Raw genomic sequence first — 21,689 nt, 5'->3', positions numbered from 1 at the left:
GAGAGAGAGAGAGATTTGAGAAGTCGATCTGGTTCGATGACGGCAAAAACTGAAACTACTAACGTCGACGTTAATAGGTTTTTGGCCTTTTTCTCGTCAATAGTGGTTGTGGCAACATCTAGATTTAGTTTGGCAGACGTGGCAACATCTGATAGTTGTCCAAGCAAATCCAAGCTATTTTTTTCCAAGCAGACAAGCCAAGTCCCGTTGGACGACTTTATCTATCCTCGACAATGTCAGATTCACGATGGCTGGAGCTGTAGACTGGTTATTGTAAGGGCTTTAGGTTGGTTTTTTGTTTTCATTTTCATGCTTGTTTAGTTTTCTTTTCCCTTTGTTTCCATAATTTTTTCCCCAATAATTACTACCAGCGTTTGTTAGGGCGGAGGAGGCCTTGTCTCAGTATGTATACCTAATGTCCGTATTCTTTTTCTTTACTTGCTCTGTCTTTTTTTTGTTGTTGTTGTTGGAATACTTTCTAAGTTAGGGCAGTCGTAATTAAGTTAGATACGGCGAATGATTGATGGGCGGGCACATTGGTCCCACCAGTTTGACATTTATAACAAAATGAAGGAAAAATAGAAATATAAAAGAAAAGGAAAAGATAGGAAGGTAACTTGGGAGGAGAGAGGAGAAGGCGTCCACGAAACAATCAATCAATCGGGACTTGGTTTTGGTTTGGTGTGTGTTCAATCTGCCCGCTCCCCGTTTCGAATCTCTGTGTCGTCGGGCAGGTTGAATTGTACATACTGTATCCTAATAATAATAGGAATTGAGGGTTGATTGATGGGGTTTGATTCTGTGCAAAGTGTTGAGGGATGGGGTGGTCGTGCTCTCAATAGTTTGATTCGACGGAAACAGGTGGACTCCGTTCACCGCCGCAAGTCTTCCCATAATCAATTGGCCAAGGAGTTGACTGTTCCCCATCTCGTCGCTATTGGTATTCTCCCATCCTCTCTCTGTTTCTGTAATTTAATTTGTTTTCGAATTTGATCCAACAAGTTAGTTTGTGACAGGCGTCGGGTCAACAATCGGAGCAGGAGTGTATATTCTTGTGGGAACAGTTGCCAGGGAGCATTCTGGACCCGCCCTCACAATATCGTTTCTTATAGCCGGAATAGCAGCTGCCCTTTCAGCCTTTTGTTATGCTGAGCTTGCCAGTCGTTGTCCTTCTGCCGGAAGCGCCTATCACTATACCTACATATGCATCGGAGAAGGGTAATTTCTCTTCTCTTCTCTTCTCTTCCCTATTACACCTTCGCCCCTCAAAGTTTTCAGTTTCATCAGTTTGTTAGTGTGAAAATATTACTTGCAGTGTTGCTTGGTTGGTTGGTTGGGCTTTGATTCTCGAATATACCATTGGTGGTTCAGCTGTTGCTCGTGGCATTTCCCCTAATCTGGTAGACTTCACTTTATTAAGCTATTGTTAGATTGCATACTTTTAATTTATTGTCTTATGAATTGGAATTTGCAGACTTAAAATTTAACCTAATTATTATTCATTTGAATCTTTTACCATCGTATCATGCGCTTTGTTTCCTTTTGTGTATATGAGTGGCAATTGTATTGGGATCCTGGAATTAATTGTAAGCAATACGAGCATAAACGCTGGATGTCAGCGAATGAAGTCAAAAGCTGCATGCAATCTGTGTTCCTATGCTCTGCAGTTAGTATGTCGGTATGCCCTGCATATTTATATGTTTTTTCTGTTTCAAGGCATTACTCTTTGGAGGACCAGACAGTCTGCCTTTTTTTCTATCCCGTCTACACATTCCTGCGCTTGATGTTGTGGTTGACCCATGCGCAGCAATTCTAGTATTTATTGTCACAGGGCTCTTGTGTGTGGGAATCAAGGAGGTAGTGATGTATGTTATTATATTGCAAGTTCCAAGTATCTTTTTGTATTTGTATAAACTGACATGGGACTCTGAATATGTGCAGAGCACAGTGGCCCAAGGGATTGCAACAATAGCGAATGTATGTGCAATGGTATTTGTCATAGTTGCTGGTACTTATTTGGGATTTAAGACTGGCTGGTCTGGATATCAACTTCCTACTGGGTATTAAGCATCCCTATATTTGTATTCGCCCTTGTAATGCTAGAGGGAAATTTTCATTATTCCTTTGTTTTCTTGAACATAACAGGTACTTCCCCTTTGGGGTGAATGGTATGCTTGCCGGGTCTGCAACTGTCTTCTTTGCTTACATTGGTTTTGATTCAGTTGCAAGCACTGCTGAAGAGGTAAGTACATTCTTGTTATGTCATCTGATATACGAATCTACAAGTACATTAGAGAGGTCTAAGGTGTATTGAACTTTTGCTTGTTGTATTTCCAAAGGTAAAGAATCCCCAACGAGATTTACCACTGGGTATTGGTGCTGCACTATCAATATGCTGTGCGTTGTATATGTTGGTTTCTATGGTCATTGTTGGTTTAGTGCCTTATCATGCAATGGATCCTGACACACCCATCTCAACTGCATTTGCTAGCCATGGGATGCAATGGGCTTCGTAAGTTTAATATCTCTCTTCAATTTCTGTTTCTGTACCTTTTTTTCCGGGATATTAGGTTAAATTTGTTACTTGAAGGCATTTTCTGCTTGTGTGTGAAGCTATATCATTACGGTTGGAGCTGTTACTGCTCTCTGCTCGACATTGATGGGGTCTATTCTTCCCCAGGTATTTGAACTGGAATTATGGTTTTTCATTTGAAAGTTCTAAAATAGTTCTATCTTGTTCATATCTTGCTGTTACCATCTGTTAATTGATTATGCTGCGTATAAAATTTGCACACCTTATTCCTGTTGACAGTTGAAATTTTTAATCAAGACTGCGCCGTGATTTGTATATGTTTACCAATTCCCATTTACCCTAAAGGTAAAAGAATACTATGACTACCTACCCATTGGTGTGTTATCTTCCAAGGCAACTAACCAATTGGGGCATTGTACCGACAAGTGTCCAAAGCCTCTTTTCATTTCCAGCATTTAATTTCAGTCCTCGTATTAGAGGCAGAACCAGCAGCCTTTTGTACACTTTTAAGAGTAGAAGAACTCACTAACTGGTTGGAAGATGAGGACTTACTATGAGTTTTCCCATTTGAATCGTTAGATGTTGGGGTGAATCCTCTAGAAGATTTGTCTAGTGTCTTCCCTTTGTTTGAAAATGACAAGGACGATTTCTTCTTATATTCTTCCTCCATTTGGTAGCAATCTGGACAGCATCATTCATCGTATAAATATGCACGCGCGCATGCACGCTTTATCTATTTTAGGGTTATTTTCTATGTCTATGGGACAGCACTTTATCTCTTTTAGGCTAATTGATGGATATGCATTCTACCTTGAATATTTTTATGGTTATTGTGTCCTTTTATTGCTTATCTGCTCTATATATCAATTACCATGATCTCTTATCACTTCTACCACCAAGTTATATACTTTCTTTCCTATTTATTTTGATTTTGTTGGATATATAAGGATTTTTTGCCCCTTCCTTAGCCGCGGATCCTGATGGCCATGGCTAGAGATGGATTGCTGCCGCCATTTTTCTCGGAGATAAATAAAAGCACTCAGGTTCCTGTCAAGAGTACGATAGCAACTGGGATTTGTGCTGCAATCTTAGCATTCTTCATGGATGTTTCACAGTTAGCAGGAATGGTAAGTTTAATTTGATGCAAACATCTGATAATGTTGTTAATAAGCAAACACCTTTTAGGCCGTTGGTATGCTAAGAACACATGGAAGTATTCTTCATGTCAAATGCTATAATTACGGTTCACTAGCCATTAACTTTGTAATGCTATGCAATAACCTGGAGCTGTATAATTTAATATCTTTGCCATTATTATTCCTGAAAGGAGTTTTCTGTCTGGATCACAATAATGACTATGGAGATGATGGAGATCTAGCTATAGCCCTTTACAAGCTGGGACAGTTCCTTTGCTCTGTATTTTTGATTAAATTAATGTATGATATGGAGACTGACTTGTAGGTGCTTACTTGGTGTAGGTTAGTGTGGGTACACTTGTTGCATTCACTATGGTAGCAATATCTGTACTTATACTCAGATATGTCCCACCGGATGAGGTGCCTTTGCCTGCATCTCTGCAGGACTCTATTGATTCAGTGTCCTTGCGACATGGTAGTAATTCTCAAGATATCAGTGGGGATGATCCTAAGGGTAGTGTTGGGTCTTCCAAAGATAGTTCTAAACCTCTACTTGATAAAGTGGATATCTTGGTTGATCTTCGTCTAATTGAAAAGCAACTACCCCTTGTTAACTGTAAGTTTCTTTTTCGTTTATTTATCTATTTCTTAGTGTTATTATTTATTAATATATTAAGACGCGCAAGCCATTGGAACTTAATAAGGAACAGAAGTTGTGGACTTTGTTCACAGCGGAACTTAATAAGGATAAAAAAGACAACTGCAGCAAAACAATCAGGAACAAATAAAACATCAGTGGAACAAGAGTAGCCAAAAAATTGAAACTGAGCTACAGCAGCCTTCCAGTTTTGCATAATAGAAACTGAAGCAACTGCAGCATAACAAACAGGAACTAGTAAAACATCAGTGGAACAATACTGGCCTAAAAGTTGAAACTGAGGTACAGAAGCCTCCCAGTTTTGCATAATAGAAGAGAGGGTGCAATTACTAATTCATTAGAAATAGAAACCCAAGGATTATAAGAATCTTTCTCTCCGAAAGCTCATCAAACTCCACTTCTTTTTTGTATTCAAAAATACTTTATTCTTTCCATCCATAAATCCATAATACCCAAACCGCCTGTGTGTGTGTGTTTAGGTCATATTTTCACATCTCCACCGTTCAGTCTCCAGAACATAGTGTGTAGATCATTCCTACAAAGTTTCATCCAATTTGGAGATCATTTGAGCTTCCGTAATAGCGATTTACACGAACAGTTCCATTTGGACAGACTGAACAATATAGATGTGGAAATGTGACTTAAAAGTGAGCCAAATAAGGAGCCAAAGCGGTGTCCCGCTCTGGACTCAATTCCTCTTCGTCTTCATTCTCAACAAGAACCGGGTCGAATCCAAGATCCGTATAAGTTACTAGATGAGGACAAGATCATTAGTACCCATCTGTAGGAGTATAAATGAACCAACCTGAGTAAAGGTGATCAAGCGTTGTCCTAAGAAGCTCAAGCTTGATCTCAGCTCGACTGTAATAATCATTATCATAAACATAAACACCCAAAGGGCCATCATATTCAGGTCCAGTACAACTAGTTTGAATCATGTATATCTATTTCTTACAGTACACCTACTGTGATTCCTACTTGAGAAAAATATTTAATTAATTTCATGTAATGCCACAAAAATTTTACACATTGATAGTTAGTATTAAAATCCAAATTATAAAAATTAAACTTAAAAGATATGAAGGGGACATAGATTTAAAGAAACTCATGTATAATAAATACATATCTCACTAATTGTACTTACGAAAGGCCTAAAAACTATGCATTCACAAAACCCATGTCTTTTTCTTTTGAATCTAACCGATTGCTGAAGTTCTGCTCTACTTCCTGCTTATTCACAATGTATATACGATTTATTACAGACACACTCAGTGAAGTTAACAGGCGAAAAATTGCTGGCTGGACGATAATGCTCACATGTGTAGGGGTGTTTCTCCTCACATATTCGGCTTCAAGTTTGGGCCTCCCCAGGTGTGCGGATTTTGGTGCCTAGGCTTGGTTCTGATAGAAATTTTTCTTGTTATTATAATCAAATAGATTGTCAATGCTTCTGTGTAGAATTGGTTGCCAACATTCTTTAAGTGTCTCTTAATTTGTCTTTCTGCCAACATATCTTATAACTTCTTTCATTAATCCAATATTTGTTTTTTTTTTTTGTTTAAATTTCCTTTTCAGCTTTCTTCGCTATGCAGTATGTGGAGCTGGTGGTATCCTTGTTCTATTTGGTCTGACTGTGCTTACTTGTATAGATCAAGATGATGCAAGACACACCTTTGGGCACACAGGAGGTAGGCACATTGTTAGACATACCCTAATTTTGGGACCGTAGTTTCTCTACTATAATGACTTAGACTAGGAACCAAACTCATTGATTGTAGACGTAGCATAGTATGTTCGGAATAGGTGAATGAGAAAGAAGCTGGAAATTCTACAAACGTTTTATGGTGTCAGATCTGTCTCTTGGAAATACTTTCTCCTACCATTCACAGCCAAGAATTTTCCTGCTGCCTATTCCAGGCTTGAGCCCACTGCTCAGACATCAGTTTCCTCCTCCCTTAACGTCGCTATTATAGGCTTGGTCCCACTGATTAAAGCCCTCTCTTAACATCAGTACGGCAACCGCAGACCCACCCTTCTTTCATGAAGCAAATTCATAAAAGCTCAATGGCGGTGACCTTGTTTGTAGAATGTCTATAGTCATAGAATTTAACTTTGAGGATTAATTTCTAAAGCTAAATCCTATCGTTGCGAGTTCAAGCCCAGCCTTGAATAAAGATCGTACAATCTACTGTAATAAACTTTGATACTTCTCCAGATGTTTTGAAAAGATTCCCGCAGCCATATCTGTATGCAGTGAACCACCTTAAAGAACAGTTTTCGATGTTACTGTGACATAGTCCTTGTGTCCGTTGGCAGCCTTAAAAAGACGAAATATTCCCTGATGCTAGCTATCAAAACCTAGTTGCATAGCTTTAACTAAACCCCTGATGCTAATTGATCGTATCTGAAGTGACCGAACTATTGATTTTCTGAGATTAAAGTATTGGTAATTTCTTCATTTCATGTTTGGTTAGTTTCAGTTAACTTGTTACTCTACGTCGGATAGTTTGAGTTAAGTTGTTATGTTAGAGTGATTGAGGTAACTACCATTTGAGTTTTCCATAACAGTGGTACATTGATGCATTCAGGATTCTTATGCCCATTTGTTCCGTTGCTTCCGATTGTCTGTATTCTCATCAACGTCTACTTACTCATCAATCTTGGGTAAGTATCCCATTAATAATTGTTATTTTAAATATCATTTTCCTTTCTACTAGCTTTTCACTATTATATCTGCCTTAATTTCGATGTTCAATATAGTTGAGAATTTTTAATATTGGTATGGTTTCCTTATTGATGCTGCCGCGACGTATAGCTGTAGCATCAGTTATTGCTCTGTTACAAATGTGATCAAAATATTTTCTGTTTTATCAGACCAGAAAAAAAAACATATTTTTGCATTTTTTTCCTTCTATTCCCAAAGTTTATTTTACTCATAGTTTGGCTTTTTTTTTTTTTTTTTCTGAGAAGATTATTTTGCTCGTAGTTATGCTTTTATTTATTATCAAGCAGCTTGGAAAACTATCATGGAAATTGCTGCTAACTTGTCTTGTTTTTAATCTAGTAAAATGTGGTTTAGTATCGTATCTTTAATACATTGTGGTTCTGTTCAGACCTCCCAATCTAACAGTTGCATCTGTATAATTTTAAATTCATTTTTGTGTCTCTACAAAGTAATTTATAAAAAGAAGAACTTACAGGCTCCTTTGATAGTGCTAGCTGCGTAACCTGCGCTGTAGTTTTTGGCATATTGAGTCATTTCGACAGTCTTTTTTCTAGTGACTTGAAACAAAAGCAGTTCAATTTTTGTGAAAGCTTATGACAACTAGCCAAGCACAGATCAATGCCTAGGAGAGACGATTAATCTCATGTAGGATAGTTATGACACTGCTTTTATTAGATCTGTTTGTTTGCAGCAAGTTGTGTTTATGTTGCAATGATACATAGTATTCATTTTAGAAGGTGGTTAATTCCAGTTGTGTTTTATGTTCTGTACACCAACTCATTACTGTGTCTGTAATCTTTCATTGTTTCTTCCTAGACATCTAATACGGTTAACTTATTATCTCAATTTCAGATGTGACACCTGGGCTCGTGTTACTGTATGGCTGATAATAGGAGTGCTTGTTTATGTATGTTATGGCCGAAGACACAGCTCACTGGAAGATGCAGTTTATGTTCCAGCAGCCCATGCCAATGAAATTTTTCGCAGCTCAGAAAATTATGTTACTTGACTTCTAAATTTGTACAGAAAATGCATTCGGGTCAATTGTTGTTTGTTTGTATATTCAGTTGCTTTCTTTGCACTATATATATGTTAGCAGGGACCCAAGTTTATACTGTACTGTATAATAGGACTAATATTGGTTGATGGGCACTATGTTCTACAAATGTAAATAAGTTGCACTCAATAAAACTTTTGGACTTTCCTTTCTTAGGAAACTGGCTTGAAGATCTTCCCTATAAATTTTATGCTGGCTGCACTGTCCATCTAATAAATAGTGAGGATTTCTGATCTCTCTAGGGGCCGCGTTTACATTGTGTTATAAAGTAATTTTAATTTCCATTGAAATTTCAAAATGATAGGAATTATAATTTCATGAATTTAAATTTCATTAACTGAGAATTCTATTGTTTGGTTTTCATGATGTAGAGTTTTGAAATGACAAGAATTTGTATATAGATTAACCTCAATTAAAGAATTGACAAATGACACCTATTTTGTAAGGAATTCAAGCTAGGAATATAAACTTTCAAATTCCAAGATTATTTTCTCGTGGAATTCGTAAATTCCACGGGATAACAATCTAAATACGGAAACAGTCATAAGAAATTGAGAATTTCTTATTTTTGAGAATTTTTTATTTTTTATTAAATTTACAGGAATTCACTTGTATCTAAACACACCGTTATTTAAACGTAATGGGAATGGTTTTGTTGGGTTTCATTCCCATTCTGTGTGGGGGTGTTTACTAACCTCCAAGGGGAATTAGATATGTGTGGGTCCTAGTGTGAAACCTGGATTCACTCCTCCTTTTTCCTTCCGGAGGAGGGGGTTGGTATTGGATCTGATTCATGGGTTTAGGGTTTCCAACTTTAACCTTATAATTTTATCAAAATCCCAAATTACCCCTAACAAAACCGTACAACTTAACCATCAATTTTCAGTCGCCTCTTTTTCACATCACCTCCTCTTGCGTGGAGAGAACGAGTTTTTATGCTAAACATCGTATTCTCAAGTAAGAACCCAACACAACCGATGTGGGTAAATTCTTGGGAATGAGGAATTCCCAATTGCTTTGGACTTTTTCCGCTGTTTGGATTCTTATCCCGTGTGGAATTTGCAATTTCCACGAAAAAATAATCGTGAAATTTAGGAGCTTAAATTCCCGGTTTAAATTTCTAATAAAATAGACGTCTATTATCAATTCGCTCAACTGAGATTAGTCTAAATACTAATTCTTGTCATTTTAAAATTGTATATCATGAAATCTAAATAATGAAATTCTCAATCAATATCATTTAAATTCATGGAATTGTAATCCTATGACTTTAAAATTTCTGTGAAAATTGCAATTACTTAATTTAAACCATATAGAAGATTTCTATTTTTACTTGAGGAAATTTTTCAAATGGTGTCCCAAGTTAAGGCCATTCATCATTTTGATATCTCAATTTTAAAAACTATCACAATGGTACCTCAACATTTAAACTCAACCCAACATTAGTTCCTACCATTATTAACACCGTTAAGTTAGAGTTAGTCCATGGGCAAAATTGTCTCTTCATGTTTTTCCTCCCCAAACATTTTCCCTCCACAAACCTTTCCCTCTAGAATATATCATTTTTCCCAAAAATTAGAGACATATAGAAATTATAATACACTATTGGCCATTAATATTAATCAAAATACAACCACTATATATTACCATTAATTTAAATAACTTGTACATACATTAAACTGCATCTGTTTGTTATAGGTGAAGAACCACTTGCTCCAGGGACTACAAAGTTGCCCAAGAGTTTCTACACAACAATCACATGTGGGATATGTCATAAGAAAGGCCACAATAGGAGGAGTTGTGAAAGAAGAAACCAGGTTCCATTCATCTTTTGGACTACATTTATTAGCCAGTTTATACATTCTTATATTAAATAAAAACCTAACTTCACTATTGTTGTGCAGCAACAAGTGTCAGATGTGAATGTTGAAGTTCCAAATGAGAACATTGAAGTTCCTGTCAACAACAATGTCGAAACCCCTATTGATCCTACCACTGTTTGAAGGTTCATATATATATAATTTTATTAGGACTATATAATTACTCTATTGGCATGTATAACCAACTGTTTATGGTAACAACTTTTGTGTGATCTTTGATTTCGTTATCCATGCTCTTTTGGGAAGTTCTGCAAGTAGCTGCAGCGTTCAAATGCTTGGCTTGTAAGTGTAACAGTGGTTATATTTTGAGACAATATTAATGGCCAATAGTGTATTTTAATTTTCAGAAGTTTTTATTGGCATGTACAACCAACTGGTAGCAAATTATATTGCTCCTCTGGGAATTTTTGTAAGCAGTTGGAGACTTCAAGTTCTTCATCTTGTAAACTCTTATGTAATAGTGGTTGTATTTTGATTAATATTAATAGCCAATGGTGTATTATAATTTCTATATGTCTCTAATTTTTGGGAAAAATGATATATTCTAAAGGGAAAGGTTTGTGGAGGGAAAATGTTTGGGGAGGAAAAACATAAAGAGACAATTTTGCCTATGGACTAACTCTAACTTAACGGTGTTAATAACGGAAGAAACTAATGTTGGGTTGAGTTTAAATATTGAGATACCATTGTGATAGTTTTTAAAATTGAGATGTCAAAATGATAAATGGGCTTAACTTAGGGCACCATTTGAAAAATTTCCTTTTTTACTTGGTTGAAATGTCACGTGGGGGAATGAGATGAAATAGAAAAGAGGCTCGGCTCGTCTGCTGCGACCAAAATCAAAATCAGAATCAGATGTCGGCACAGAGACAGAGGAGCGGGGTGGTGCTGCCGTCGAGCTCACGGTTCGTGACCCAGACGGTTAACGGGTCCCACCAGTTCCTGATCAAAGGGTATTCCCTGGCCAAAGGAATCGGCGTCGGAAAGCACATCGCCAGCGAGAACTTCACCATTGGAGGTTACCAGTGGGCCATCTACTTCTACCCGGACGGCAAAAACCCCGAGGACAACTCCGCCTACGTCTCCGTCTTCATCGCTCTCGCTTCCGAGGGCACCGACGTCCGAGCCCTCTTCGAGTTGACCCTCGTCGATCAAGGCCCCGACGCCAAGCACAAGGTCCACTCCCATTTCGATCGCTCCCTTGAGAGCGGGCCCTACACCCTCAAGTACAGAGGCAGCATGTGGTCTGTCTGTCTGTCACTCCCTCCTACCTCATTTTATCACTATCTTCTCTTTCCAATTTCACCCTCATTCTGTTTGTTTGTCATGATTTCAGGGGCTACAAACGCTTCTACAGACGCACTATGCTCGAGTCTTCCACATTTCTCAAGGATGATTGCTTGAAAATCAACTGCACCGTCGGCGTTGTGGTTTCTGCCATTGATAGTTCCAGGCTGCACTCCATTCATGTCCCGGACTCTGATATCGGCGCCCATTTCAGTACCTTCTTGGAGAATGGGGAAGGCTCTGATGTTACTTTCATTGTCTCTGGGGTTAAGTTTCCTGCTCACAAGCTAGTATTAGCTGCTCGTTCCCCCGAGTTCGGAAATGAATTCTTTAGCGGGCTGGAAGAGGACAATCAGGAAATAGTTGTCAATGATATGGAACCCAAAGTCTTTAAGGTAGCACTTGTCTGTTTACTTGTTTTTCGTAATGATGGAGAAAATTTAATTGACCTTCTATTGTTTTCCTGGGGCAGGCTTTGCTGCACTTCTTGTATACGGATACTCTTGTTGAAGATGAGGAGTTCTCGGAGCCAAGTTCATCATCTTGCATGCCTTCTTTGTCTGACGTATTAGCGGCAAAGTTACTAGCTGCAGCAGACAAATACGGCTTAACAAGGCTTAGACTCATGTGTGAATCTGTTCTCTGCAAGGATATATCTGTCAATTCTGTTGCCAATATCCTCGCCTTGGCTGATCGCTATTCTGCTTTCGAACTAAAATCGGTTTGCCTAAAATTTGCTGCTGAAAATCTAGTCGGTACGTCTCTCTCTTCTCTCTCTTCGTATGTTTTACATTTAATGTATTAGAACACAGGCACTATTTAAAGGAAAAGGCCAGTGCCATTGCTGTATGGATAGCCTTGTAATTTACGTTCAAGGATTTGTTGACTACTCCCATTAACTTTAGAAATTCCATCAAGTATGCATTTGACTTTGAGTTAGTTTTATCTTCAGTCTATTGATCAGTATAAGAGATAGTAATTAGGCTGAATATGTGTGTTATTTTTCTACCGGCTTCGTCAGTAATTTTCATGAAAGGTTTTCATTTCGTCGTTGACTTCTCCATCAGGTCAGCTATTGGGTTATTTTATGGCTCTTCTTACTCTTTTAACTGGACCGGTGGAGAGAAGTTGAATAGCTTTTAGAGTATGATGTTGATGTATATAAGAGATCGCCTCTTGACGTGGCTGGTTAACTCTTCGTTTTGTTTTTCATGTATACGTTCGGCGTAGTCCTGTTGTGTTATAATGGTGTCTAGATAAAATTTTAAGAAAACTGATCCCTAGGATTACTATTGTTAGTTTGTTAAGCAGATACTGTATTAGCACCATAGCTGTTGCAAAATTGGACTATCACCTTTTTCTGGGCTATTTACTTCACTTACTTTTATTACAAATAGGGTTACATTTGTTATAGGGGCTGCGGTTCTGTTTCTTTAGGTACATTAAGGCTATCATCTCATAGTTACTGTCTATATTGAACTTCTACTAGATTTGCCTTATTAAGGGTTTACTGAACTCTTAATTTTACTTAACAATATTGTTTGCCATGGATCTTCAAGATCCTTTGAGCAAAATCTGGAGTTCCCAAATGAGGTTTTCTTGAATAGCCGCCAATGTAGGTGTTCTTTAATTTTCTTTTAAAAGGGCTACATTGTTGGTTACGCATGGTATGGCGGTACCTCCTTGAGCACTCTAGTGCATAAAAATTGGATGGAAATTTGATTAGTAAAGACAGGAGTTGATATTGGATCAGGATGGTCTTGGTGTGTGCATGATGGCTGGGGTAGTTTGTGTAGCCTGTAGAGTAGGGGTTACTGTGTGATCTGTTTAGTTTGTCAACATAGGCACATGAGGGAAAGCTTTGTCTGGTATATTTAGATTCAGGTTGAGTGAAGAAATATGTAAGGTTGTGTAATTTAGAATCTTGTCAAGCATTCTTGTAGGTCGTTGCCTTTGGTTTGTGCTCGATTTATTTGGATAATTGTGGCAGATTGCATTTAGACTGGATTGTTCCGTTTTCTCTGGGCTGCATATTTCCCAACGCCAAGGAGCCTAATCGCAATTTGCATCATCATTTTCCTCAATTTAAGTCTATAAGAGCATATTTATGTTTTGGTGTCTTGTATAAAAGTCCCTCTTTTTCCATTCCTATATAATGAAGAAAAAAGTTCCGGTCTGCCTTCTAAATCTTTTGTTTTTGGTTTTTTGGCAATATGGTGTCAAAGTGATTTTCTCCTGGGATTGAACCAACTGCTGCCCTTACCTTGTTTTTGGCTACCATACTATCGATTCCATTTATATTTTTCCTTTCAAATATCATGGTGTATATGTCCTCCCTTATCCCTAGATTCTAGCAAGCGGTACTGTCGTATCTGCTATCTACATTGACAGGTGCAAGTAGGCAGAAGAGTAGTTCTTTACCTTAATCTAGTCTGTTAGCATAAATAAGGTTGGATGGTTTAATAGCTAATTCAAGACAATCTCTGCTGGTCATTTTCACGTTTTGAGGTTTTATATAGAAACCCATGTATGTGGGGCATAAAATTAATTCAAAGGTAATCATAACTTGGTTAGTCTCTTAACGATTAATTGAATCCTTTTGGTATTTTTCCTTTTACTTTTTTTTAAAAAGAAAATGTTTGGAAATTATAATCGAGAAGTGCTCAACAGCTGGGATTAACTCTCAAGTGCGAAGATGAGTTGGCTGAAACTCTGTGATGTGGAGTTGGAACATGGCTAATGAATTATTAGGAGGAGATTCCAGCGCGGTGAGATTCTGAAATCCAGTGGTCGAAGGTGGGACAGAAAATTTTGGACCAGTTTACTTAAACATCTTTCCCTGATTCGAATAGCTTGTGGAAGAGTGAACTGGTGGGATGGGGGAGGGGGAGGTCTGAATGATTGATGAAAAAATCAATCATTTAATAGGTTGGGAATTGGGTTTTGATGCGCGGAATTCTGTGAACAAAAAATGAGGCTCTACTTGGGAAATGGCTATTAGGATATCAGGAGTAAAGGAACTCATTCTGTTACCCTGTCATGGTAAGTGAATATGGGCTGCAAGCTAATGGCTGAATTCCAATCTTGTGCTTCGAGGCTCTAGCCATAATCTTGGGAAGCATGGGATCGATCAATTGATTTACTGCTTGTTGCAATTTTCTGGTGGAGAATGGGATTTGGATTTCATCTGGGGTGGGGATGTGTGTCAACCCAAATCTCAAAATCATAATTTCTTTACTGCTTGGAGGTCATGGAAGTTGAGGAACTCGTATCTTATATGAAACTGAAAGTGTAGTGCCGGTATCATTCCATCTAGATCATAGCACAACCCCAGTCTTACTCAATTTTGTTCCCTCTTTTGTAATTTTCAAGCCAGAGAGTACCTATAAGGTATGGTTGTTAGCATGGATCATTATTTTCTGTATATTTGTATTTATTTTTATGATAGAACTTCATATCTATGTCCAATTGCTTTTACACTTCAGAAATAATGATTTAAGGAGGCTATGTTAAGTCGGGTCAACCCAGCTAATTGCGTAGCCCTTTTGAGGGAAAGACACTAGGCTTCATGTGAGAAGAAGCAATGATTTGGGAATATGGTGCTATGATAGCTATAATTTTGGTTATTTGTATATAAAGAACAAAAAGGCATTATGAGAGAGGAGATGATAATTTGTGTTATATAGTTTGATTCTGGGTGTCCTTGTGTGTATCACTCTTTGGATGGCCTTCCCATTCAGAAATCTTGATGACCCTTGCGCTGCATGATCTTCCTATCATTATGAACATGGCCTTCACAGATGACGTAAAATCAATTATTTGTTTTATTTTTATTTTTTCACTTTTAGACTCATGAGTAGCTCCACCCTTTATGTGTTTCTTCTTCTTTGGAATAACCTCTATTGATTGCACAGTAGTTTTTTTTTTGCTACATTGACATATGCATAGCAATCATTTTTGATCTAATGTTTGAGTCTTTGAGATAATGTTTGAGTCTTTGAGAATGCAGTCCCCGAGGACTGAGAAGGCTTTGGCATTAATATAGTTTTTCATCTACAATTTTTTTTTACATATTCAACTAATGTTTGCTTTACTTTTTAGACTGCAACCAATATGAGATATGAGATGCTCAACTTTTTTTGTGTGTGTCTACTAGTATTGGGATTTGATCAAACATCACATGTCAATATGTTTTGATTCATTTGACTTAATTGACTATGTAAAACCATTTCTGCCCCATCATAAGCTGCATAAGTCTGCTACATCAACATTCTCTGGATTTGTTTCTGTTATCTATAAATTTAGTTAAACCATTCTTAACCACATACATTATGTCACTGAATGTTGTTCGAGCAGGTCCCTTTGTCTATTTAGAACCCAGAATCAGGAGTAGGGCCATAATATTCCTTATTTCTACATGCTGTAATTATGTTCTTAACTTCAATCCTTTTGATGTAGCTGTCATGGAAACGGATGGTTTTGAGTTGCTTAAGGAAAACTGTCCACTGCTGCAGTCAGAGCTTCTGAAGACAGTTGCAGGAAGTGAGGAGGAACTAAGTGCAGGGGGAAAGAGTCAAAGCGTATGGGCGCAGTTTTCTGATGGTGGGAATTCAAATGATAGGCGTGCAAGACAACAAACCCTGCAAAATGGAGAGAGAGGTCAAAGAATTTGGGTCCAATCTTTGGATGGGAGTGATGCCAGAGGAATGAGTCCTGGGCAAGAAGGTTGATATGCTAAAATACCTTGTATTAGTTTGTTCGTAATATATGGCAGATAGAAATGTAAAAAAAGAAGAGAAACACGAGAAACCAGATATTGTCCTGAGATTTTCTTTTGTTTATTATGAATCAGCGGAGGTGTGATCTTAAGTTTGAGCTACAGAATAGCTTTCATTTTTAGCTCTTCTGGTGAAGAGGTCTCCGAATTCCAGCTATCAATTTAGAGGTGCGAAATCAGACTCCTGCTGGGCTGGTAGAGACTAGAGACAGTATTATCATATTATTACAAGGACGATAAAGAGATCTCCATGTCACACCAATAAAGTTGATAAACGAAAGTTATAATACAATAAGTTAGCGGCATGACAAAACATTGCAAGCGTGTGGAATAACAAAAGAGATCAGTGCAATGGCACTTATGAAATGAAGACAATTGTTGATTTGCCAATTAAATTGATACTGCTGATTCACTATTCATATGAAATTGACAATTGTCTCTCTATTGTAGGTAATTTGCCTACTAATCCACTATTCATTTTTGAAATTTGAATAAATCATTAATTCAAAAGGTTAAACTTATAATTTGTTAATTAATAATTTGCCTGCTTTATTGAATTTGCTCATGGTCATGTCAATTGTAGTGAGATACCCCCATGGTTGGAAGAAGATTGGGAAGAAATGGAGAATAAATTGATGGAAGAAGACGGGAAGGTAAACCTTTAGAAAATATTGGTATAAATTATATGAAGTGAGTAAGATATTTAATTATATGATTTTTAGAAAGAAAAAATTCAGATTTTTTTAACCCCAAAAATTGTTAACCATTAGTATTTAATTATAGCCGTTAGATCTCAATCCGATGGCTATAATCAGTCAATTATAAAACTTGTATGTTGAAAGCATGTGAAACCAGAGGTGAAGCCCACAAATTGGTCAGGCAAAATGATGGGCAAAAATCAGCAACAGAATTGCCCAAGAAATTACTATTCACCTAGGGTCTACGAATTAGTAAGACAATTTACTACCGGTGCATTAGTGTTTTGGTTGAATGTTGGTGGGTCCCATCAATTGATCACCCAATCAGCTCACCGATGCAATTGCTCTCGGTACATTTTCACAATCCTGAGATAATTTTTTATTGGGTTTCAAAAACTTATTTTTATCAACAAGACAATTGTCCAACATGAATTAGCCTTTCTTTTTCTATTTTAGAAGAAGTCTTTTTTTTTATTTTTTAAGAAGAATATTTTAGAAGAAGTTTGACGACGACGAATTGGAAACTACGGCGATCTCTTAATAACTAGAGGGCAAGAACACAAACAACAACATGGGAGGATGTAATTACATAGAGGAGTGAAAGTGTCTTTTTCTTTGAAATCATTTTTTTTTTCCGATTACTAAACAAAACTATCAACTCCCCTTCCCAGCTGATCCAAATGGAACGCTAGGGACATTGACAAAAAAAGTAGATGTTTTCTAGTGCCACATGTCTATCAGTGAAATTCATTTATTTAAGATTTTTATTGAAATAGTTTACCTTAAAGGTTTTTGTGCATTTGGTCATTTTCCCTTAAAAAAGATTAACGAAACAGTTTAAACAGAAAAAAGGAAATGAACAATCCAGCATGCCACTGAAAAATGAGATTCATGGACCAAATAGAATGATAAGAATCATGTTAATGAGGCAATGGAACCCATTTCAACTGCATCATCTCCAAATCCAAATCCAAAGGTAGTTCAGCACAACTCAACTCAGTGAGAAATAAAATGACTACCTAAACATGACTGTACCAACCAATACATTGACCTAACCCTACACTTTTGGTCTAGAGCAATGGAACTCAGTTCTGCTTTTGTTTTATACATGAATATCGACTTGGGGAAGTTTATGTTAGGTCTTGTAAGATTACACATATTGTTCGAGTAACTCTATCAGTCTAGGAACGTTCTCAAGAACCAAAGCCAAAATTGCGCCAAGTACGAAGATCAAAATAAAAGCTATCACTATTTTTCCAATGTATATAAAATTGATTGCTTGATCAGGTACCCTCTTTGCAGCATGTAAGTTGTCAGAACCCTGCAAAAAAAACTTGATCTGAATTAATATTAAGCTAAAAAGATTGACAACACATTATAATCGAAAACTCGATCATTCAAAAGGCCAAAGCTTCACCCATGAGGACTACTGTTGATAATTAAATTACTGCAAGTCCATAGATAAGTTCACAAAAGGAAAAGATAATACAATCTAAATTCAACACAGTTTACTTCCAGGCATAAAATTAAACTCATCAGCATCACATAAATTGTTAATGTTGCTTCATTCCTCTTAGAAGTGGAATAGTCTGTACTGAGATATGCTATCAGGTGTACTGAGATATGCTATCAGGTTAGCCATCAACAAACAAGATGCCATATAAATTATAGGGTGTTCTGAAATGATTTATGCACTGAAGCCACTATGTCTCACATGTCTACGAATCTAGGAGTAACTTATCGACCAAAAAATTGCAAACATAATAAGTGCCTAGAAGTGCATGTGAACATGTTTTCAAGATATACATTTCCTTTTAGTTTGGAGCTGGTTTTTTAATTTTGCAGCATGATGGTATTTGTACGCATAACTAAATCTGCAAATCCAATACTCTTAATCAACCAATTATATTTCTTCCTCCCCGCTGCAGTGAGGTCAGGTGAACAACTCTCTTTGCCACTATGAAACCCTCAGTCAAATATTTTTAAAACCCTTTAAAACAGTTACTCACAAAATTAACAAATATAAAGAGGAAGCAGGATAATGGAATATCTTTTGTGCTAACCCCCAAAAAAGCTCTATAATTGCCCCTCTAACTACGATTCACAATGACTCAAACTCAAAGTTCGTGAACTCAAACAACCTTCATTCATACAGAAACCTACCAATACCTTTAATCAATCAACAGTTTTCGACTACACCCGTAACCACAAACACCATGTCCACTATTTCATTGAAGCACTTCAACTATCTACTGTAATCTTGTAGAGCTAGTTGCTAAACTGATTGATCTGGAATCCTTAACCCTGACTGAATGAATCTTTTATCATAATCAAATGGATATAAGTTGACATTTTACAAACACTAACACAAGACCCTACTAAAAAATTGCCCAAATAAACATGTCACATCCTTCATACTATTCCCCAAATTTTGAAAAGGAGTGATATCACAGATCTCTGTGTGACCTTAGGATGGATTGACAATAACTGTCTATTACAATTGTGAAGGTTGTAGTTTAAACACCAATTTTATGCCAAGTGGATTGACATGAGTCCAAACCCTTGAACATAATTTTGTAGACGTAAGCAAGTAATGGAAACTGCATAAATGATCGATGTTCTTGTGGTGATGTTTGATGAGCTTAATTTAACTATAAAGATGTGATCTGTTGTGACATTTGAGAATATCTAGAATTTCATGAATGGTTTAAAAGTTAGACAACTGACGGCCGTTACGAATGAGAATTGAGCCCTATGTTGACTATAAATATCTCTAGCTTAAAATCACAGTGCAAATAAGCCTACTGGATTCGGAATCTCTAGAACATGCCTAAGCTAGGAAGGGTTCTTGTAGACACTGCAGGATGCTTCTTGATTTGGAAAAGACTGTGTTCCTACTACAGTGCAAGTTTCTACTAGGTTGAGTTTCCTACTTGTGACACGCAACAAAAAAATCATTGCATACTTCTAAGACCTTTTAAGGGAAATAATGTAGCTTTCTTGTTGTAAAGTGTGGAGTGAATGGTACGGCAACAGGAAATAATGTAGGGAAACCTAGGGGAATTGTGTAGAAGGTCTTAAGGTTGAAGTTTAGGGTAGTATGGTTGTTGCATTTAGAGGTTTGGGTTTGTAGGAAAGGGGGAATTTATAGATATATATCTAATTGCACAAGATGCATACTTGACATCATGCAAGGGATTCTTGGAATCATACCAAGAAATCTCACAAACCACTTGAGAAGAAACTGCTTATCACAAAACATAATCAATCTGATCTGCACAAATTCATATTGGCCTTCATATATGATCTATAGAAGACAAAATCAATCTGATATATTAAAGAAGACACTAGAACAGACAACCATTCAATGACCCTCATTAAAGACTCAGGAACTTCAAAGTCTAATTTTTAATGACTGACAGTTGACACCTACGAACAATAAACATGACCTAACAGAAAGAACACGAAATCTACATTAAACATTTAGAAGACAGATGATACACTACAAGTACAACAACTATAACACTCCAGCAAGTCAAAAGAAATTTAATTGTTTCTTTTATCGTTTTCACTCATTGTCAACATGTCCATAAGTCCACCACTGTTCTAGATTGAAAAACAATTGTGAGAGACGCTGTAGGGTTCTACTTTTACGAATAAATCACATCTAAAGTACACTAAACAGGAAATTGTTCTGCCTAAGATAGAAGCCATGGGCAAACAATTACACGTTTGTTTGCTGCAGCAACAGGAAATCAGGATGATAGTAGTAAAGATTAGTAACTAAATACTTGGAGCTAAAGTTGTTCAGAGAATTAGAGGTCACACAATTCGAATTAATTCTTAAATTATATCAACTGTTATATTCCTTCACTGGACAGTTTCTTTTCCTCTGGATATAAAATTCATAAGACGTTCCCATGTGTGAGGAAACTTTCATTACCAATTCAGTTGTTACTGCTCTATTGACAACAATTGAGAACATGAACAAGATGATAGTAGCACGTACCATTACATGATGAACTTGGATCGGCTTAGGCCTAACAACACCTTCCCCTGTAGTTGAACAAAATCAAAATATCAAGGTTGAACAAGTCTGGACAAAACCAAATAGAAGAAACCATAAATTACCTGTAACAGTGTGTAATGTCCAACCGTGGCCGTAGTCGACGAGAAGTGAGTTGGGTCCAAAAGTGATGGGCTCTTCACCTTCCTTAACGGCTTCAATGTACACAGAATCAACTGAACCCAGTTTGTTGTTGATCACTGATGCTGCGAAACCAGCTTCTGTGCCAATTGCAAAGCGCCTTCTCATGCCTGAACTTTCGCATTTCACCTCCACAAACGGAGGACGAGGGGTTGGGGAGTCTGCTTCCTCCATCACCCCACGATGAGTTTTCCTTTCAATTAACTCCTCCTTGATTACTTGAGATGTGTCAGTCAATTCATTGTTTTTTTCTTTATTTTATTTTATTGAAAGTCAATTCATTGTGTTTTTTATTTTTTTTGCTTGGCTTTTATTTAGAAATAAACTTAAGACAACTAGCCAAGGGATATTTTGTCGATCTACAATCCTAATGATTTTAAAATCTTTTATATTAAGTCATCGGATGACAGACTCTGTTTTGCTGAACGCGCCACACATGCGGCGATTTTTCCAACTGTTACTTAACCAGCTCGTCGATTGGCCACTACAATTTTCTTCAATTTCCTTCTGTCTCCGGCGACACTGCACTTTCCTAGTGGCAAATTAAATCTCTCGCTAAGTGCTCAACTCACCTATGGTGAGTGTGACGATCTATATTTTTTTAATTTATAATGAATGAAAACTATTTATTTTGCTTCAGTATTAATTTTATATTTTTTGATATGGGTATATGAATATACAAGCCTTTTTCAAATAAGGACCTCCTTACCTTAGCTAAGGTACGGATTTCC

At 37.1% G+C, this 21,689-nt stretch overlaps 3 protein-coding genes across 3 annotated transcripts; 2 read left to right on the top strand and 1 right to left on the bottom strand.

Moving 5' to 3' along the window:
• The first annotated feature begins 621 nt into the window (after nucleotides 1-621).
• On the top strand, nucleotides 622-8,344 carry LOC101303158 (cationic amino acid transporter 2, vacuolar-like). Its single transcript, XM_004288332.1, has 14 exons — nucleotides 622-940; nucleotides 1,017-1,218; nucleotides 1,316-1,400; nucleotides 1,717-1,857; nucleotides 1,942-2,060; nucleotides 2,146-2,242; nucleotides 2,340-2,512; nucleotides 2,614-2,680; nucleotides 3,502-3,660; nucleotides 4,012-4,285; nucleotides 5,590-5,698; nucleotides 5,903-6,015; nucleotides 6,916-6,991; nucleotides 7,905-8,344. Exons 1-14 carry the CDS (start codon nucleotides 787-789, stop codon nucleotides 8,059-8,061), a joined length of 1,926 nt encoding a protein of 641 aa, XP_004288380.1. The 5' UTR covers nucleotides 622-786; the 3' UTR covers nucleotides 8,062-8,344.
• Nucleotides 8,345-10,775: 2,431 nt separating this feature from the next.
• LOC101304616 (BTB/POZ and MATH domain-containing protein 4-like) lies at nucleotides 10,776-16,440 on the top strand. The gene is made up of 4 exons (XM_004288337.1): nucleotides 10,776-11,233; nucleotides 11,326-11,671; nucleotides 11,749-12,031; nucleotides 15,735-16,440. Exons 1-4 carry the CDS (start codon nucleotides 10,845-10,847, stop codon nucleotides 16,004-16,006), a joined length of 1,290 nt encoding a protein of 429 aa, XP_004288385.1. The 5' UTR covers nucleotides 10,776-10,844; the 3' UTR covers nucleotides 16,007-16,440.
• A 1,169-nt stretch (nucleotides 16,441-17,609) lies between these two features.
• Nucleotides 17,610-21,196, bottom strand: LOC101308023. Its single transcript, XM_004288349.1, has 3 exons — nucleotides 20,883-21,196; nucleotides 20,761-20,807; nucleotides 17,610-18,072 (listed from the first exon to the last, which is right to left on the bottom strand). The coding sequence occupies exons 1-3, from the start codon at nucleotides 21,130-21,132 to the stop codon at nucleotides 17,902-17,904; spliced, it is 468 nt and encodes a 155-aa protein (XP_004288397.1). The 5' UTR covers nucleotides 21,133-21,196; the 3' UTR covers nucleotides 17,610-17,901.
• Between the last annotated feature and the right edge of the window lie 493 nt (nucleotides 21,197-21,689).

This window comes from Fragaria vesca, linkage group LG1 (genome assembly GCF_000184155.1).
Source record: "Fragaria vesca subsp. vesca linkage group LG1, FraVesHawaii_1.0, whole genome shotgun sequence".
NCBI classification, from domain to species: Eukaryota; Viridiplantae; Streptophyta; class Magnoliopsida; order Rosales; family Rosaceae; genus Fragaria; species Fragaria vesca.
The sequence above is the reverse complement of the archived record's forward strand: the minus strand, read 5'-3'. Positions and strand labels throughout refer to the sequence as shown.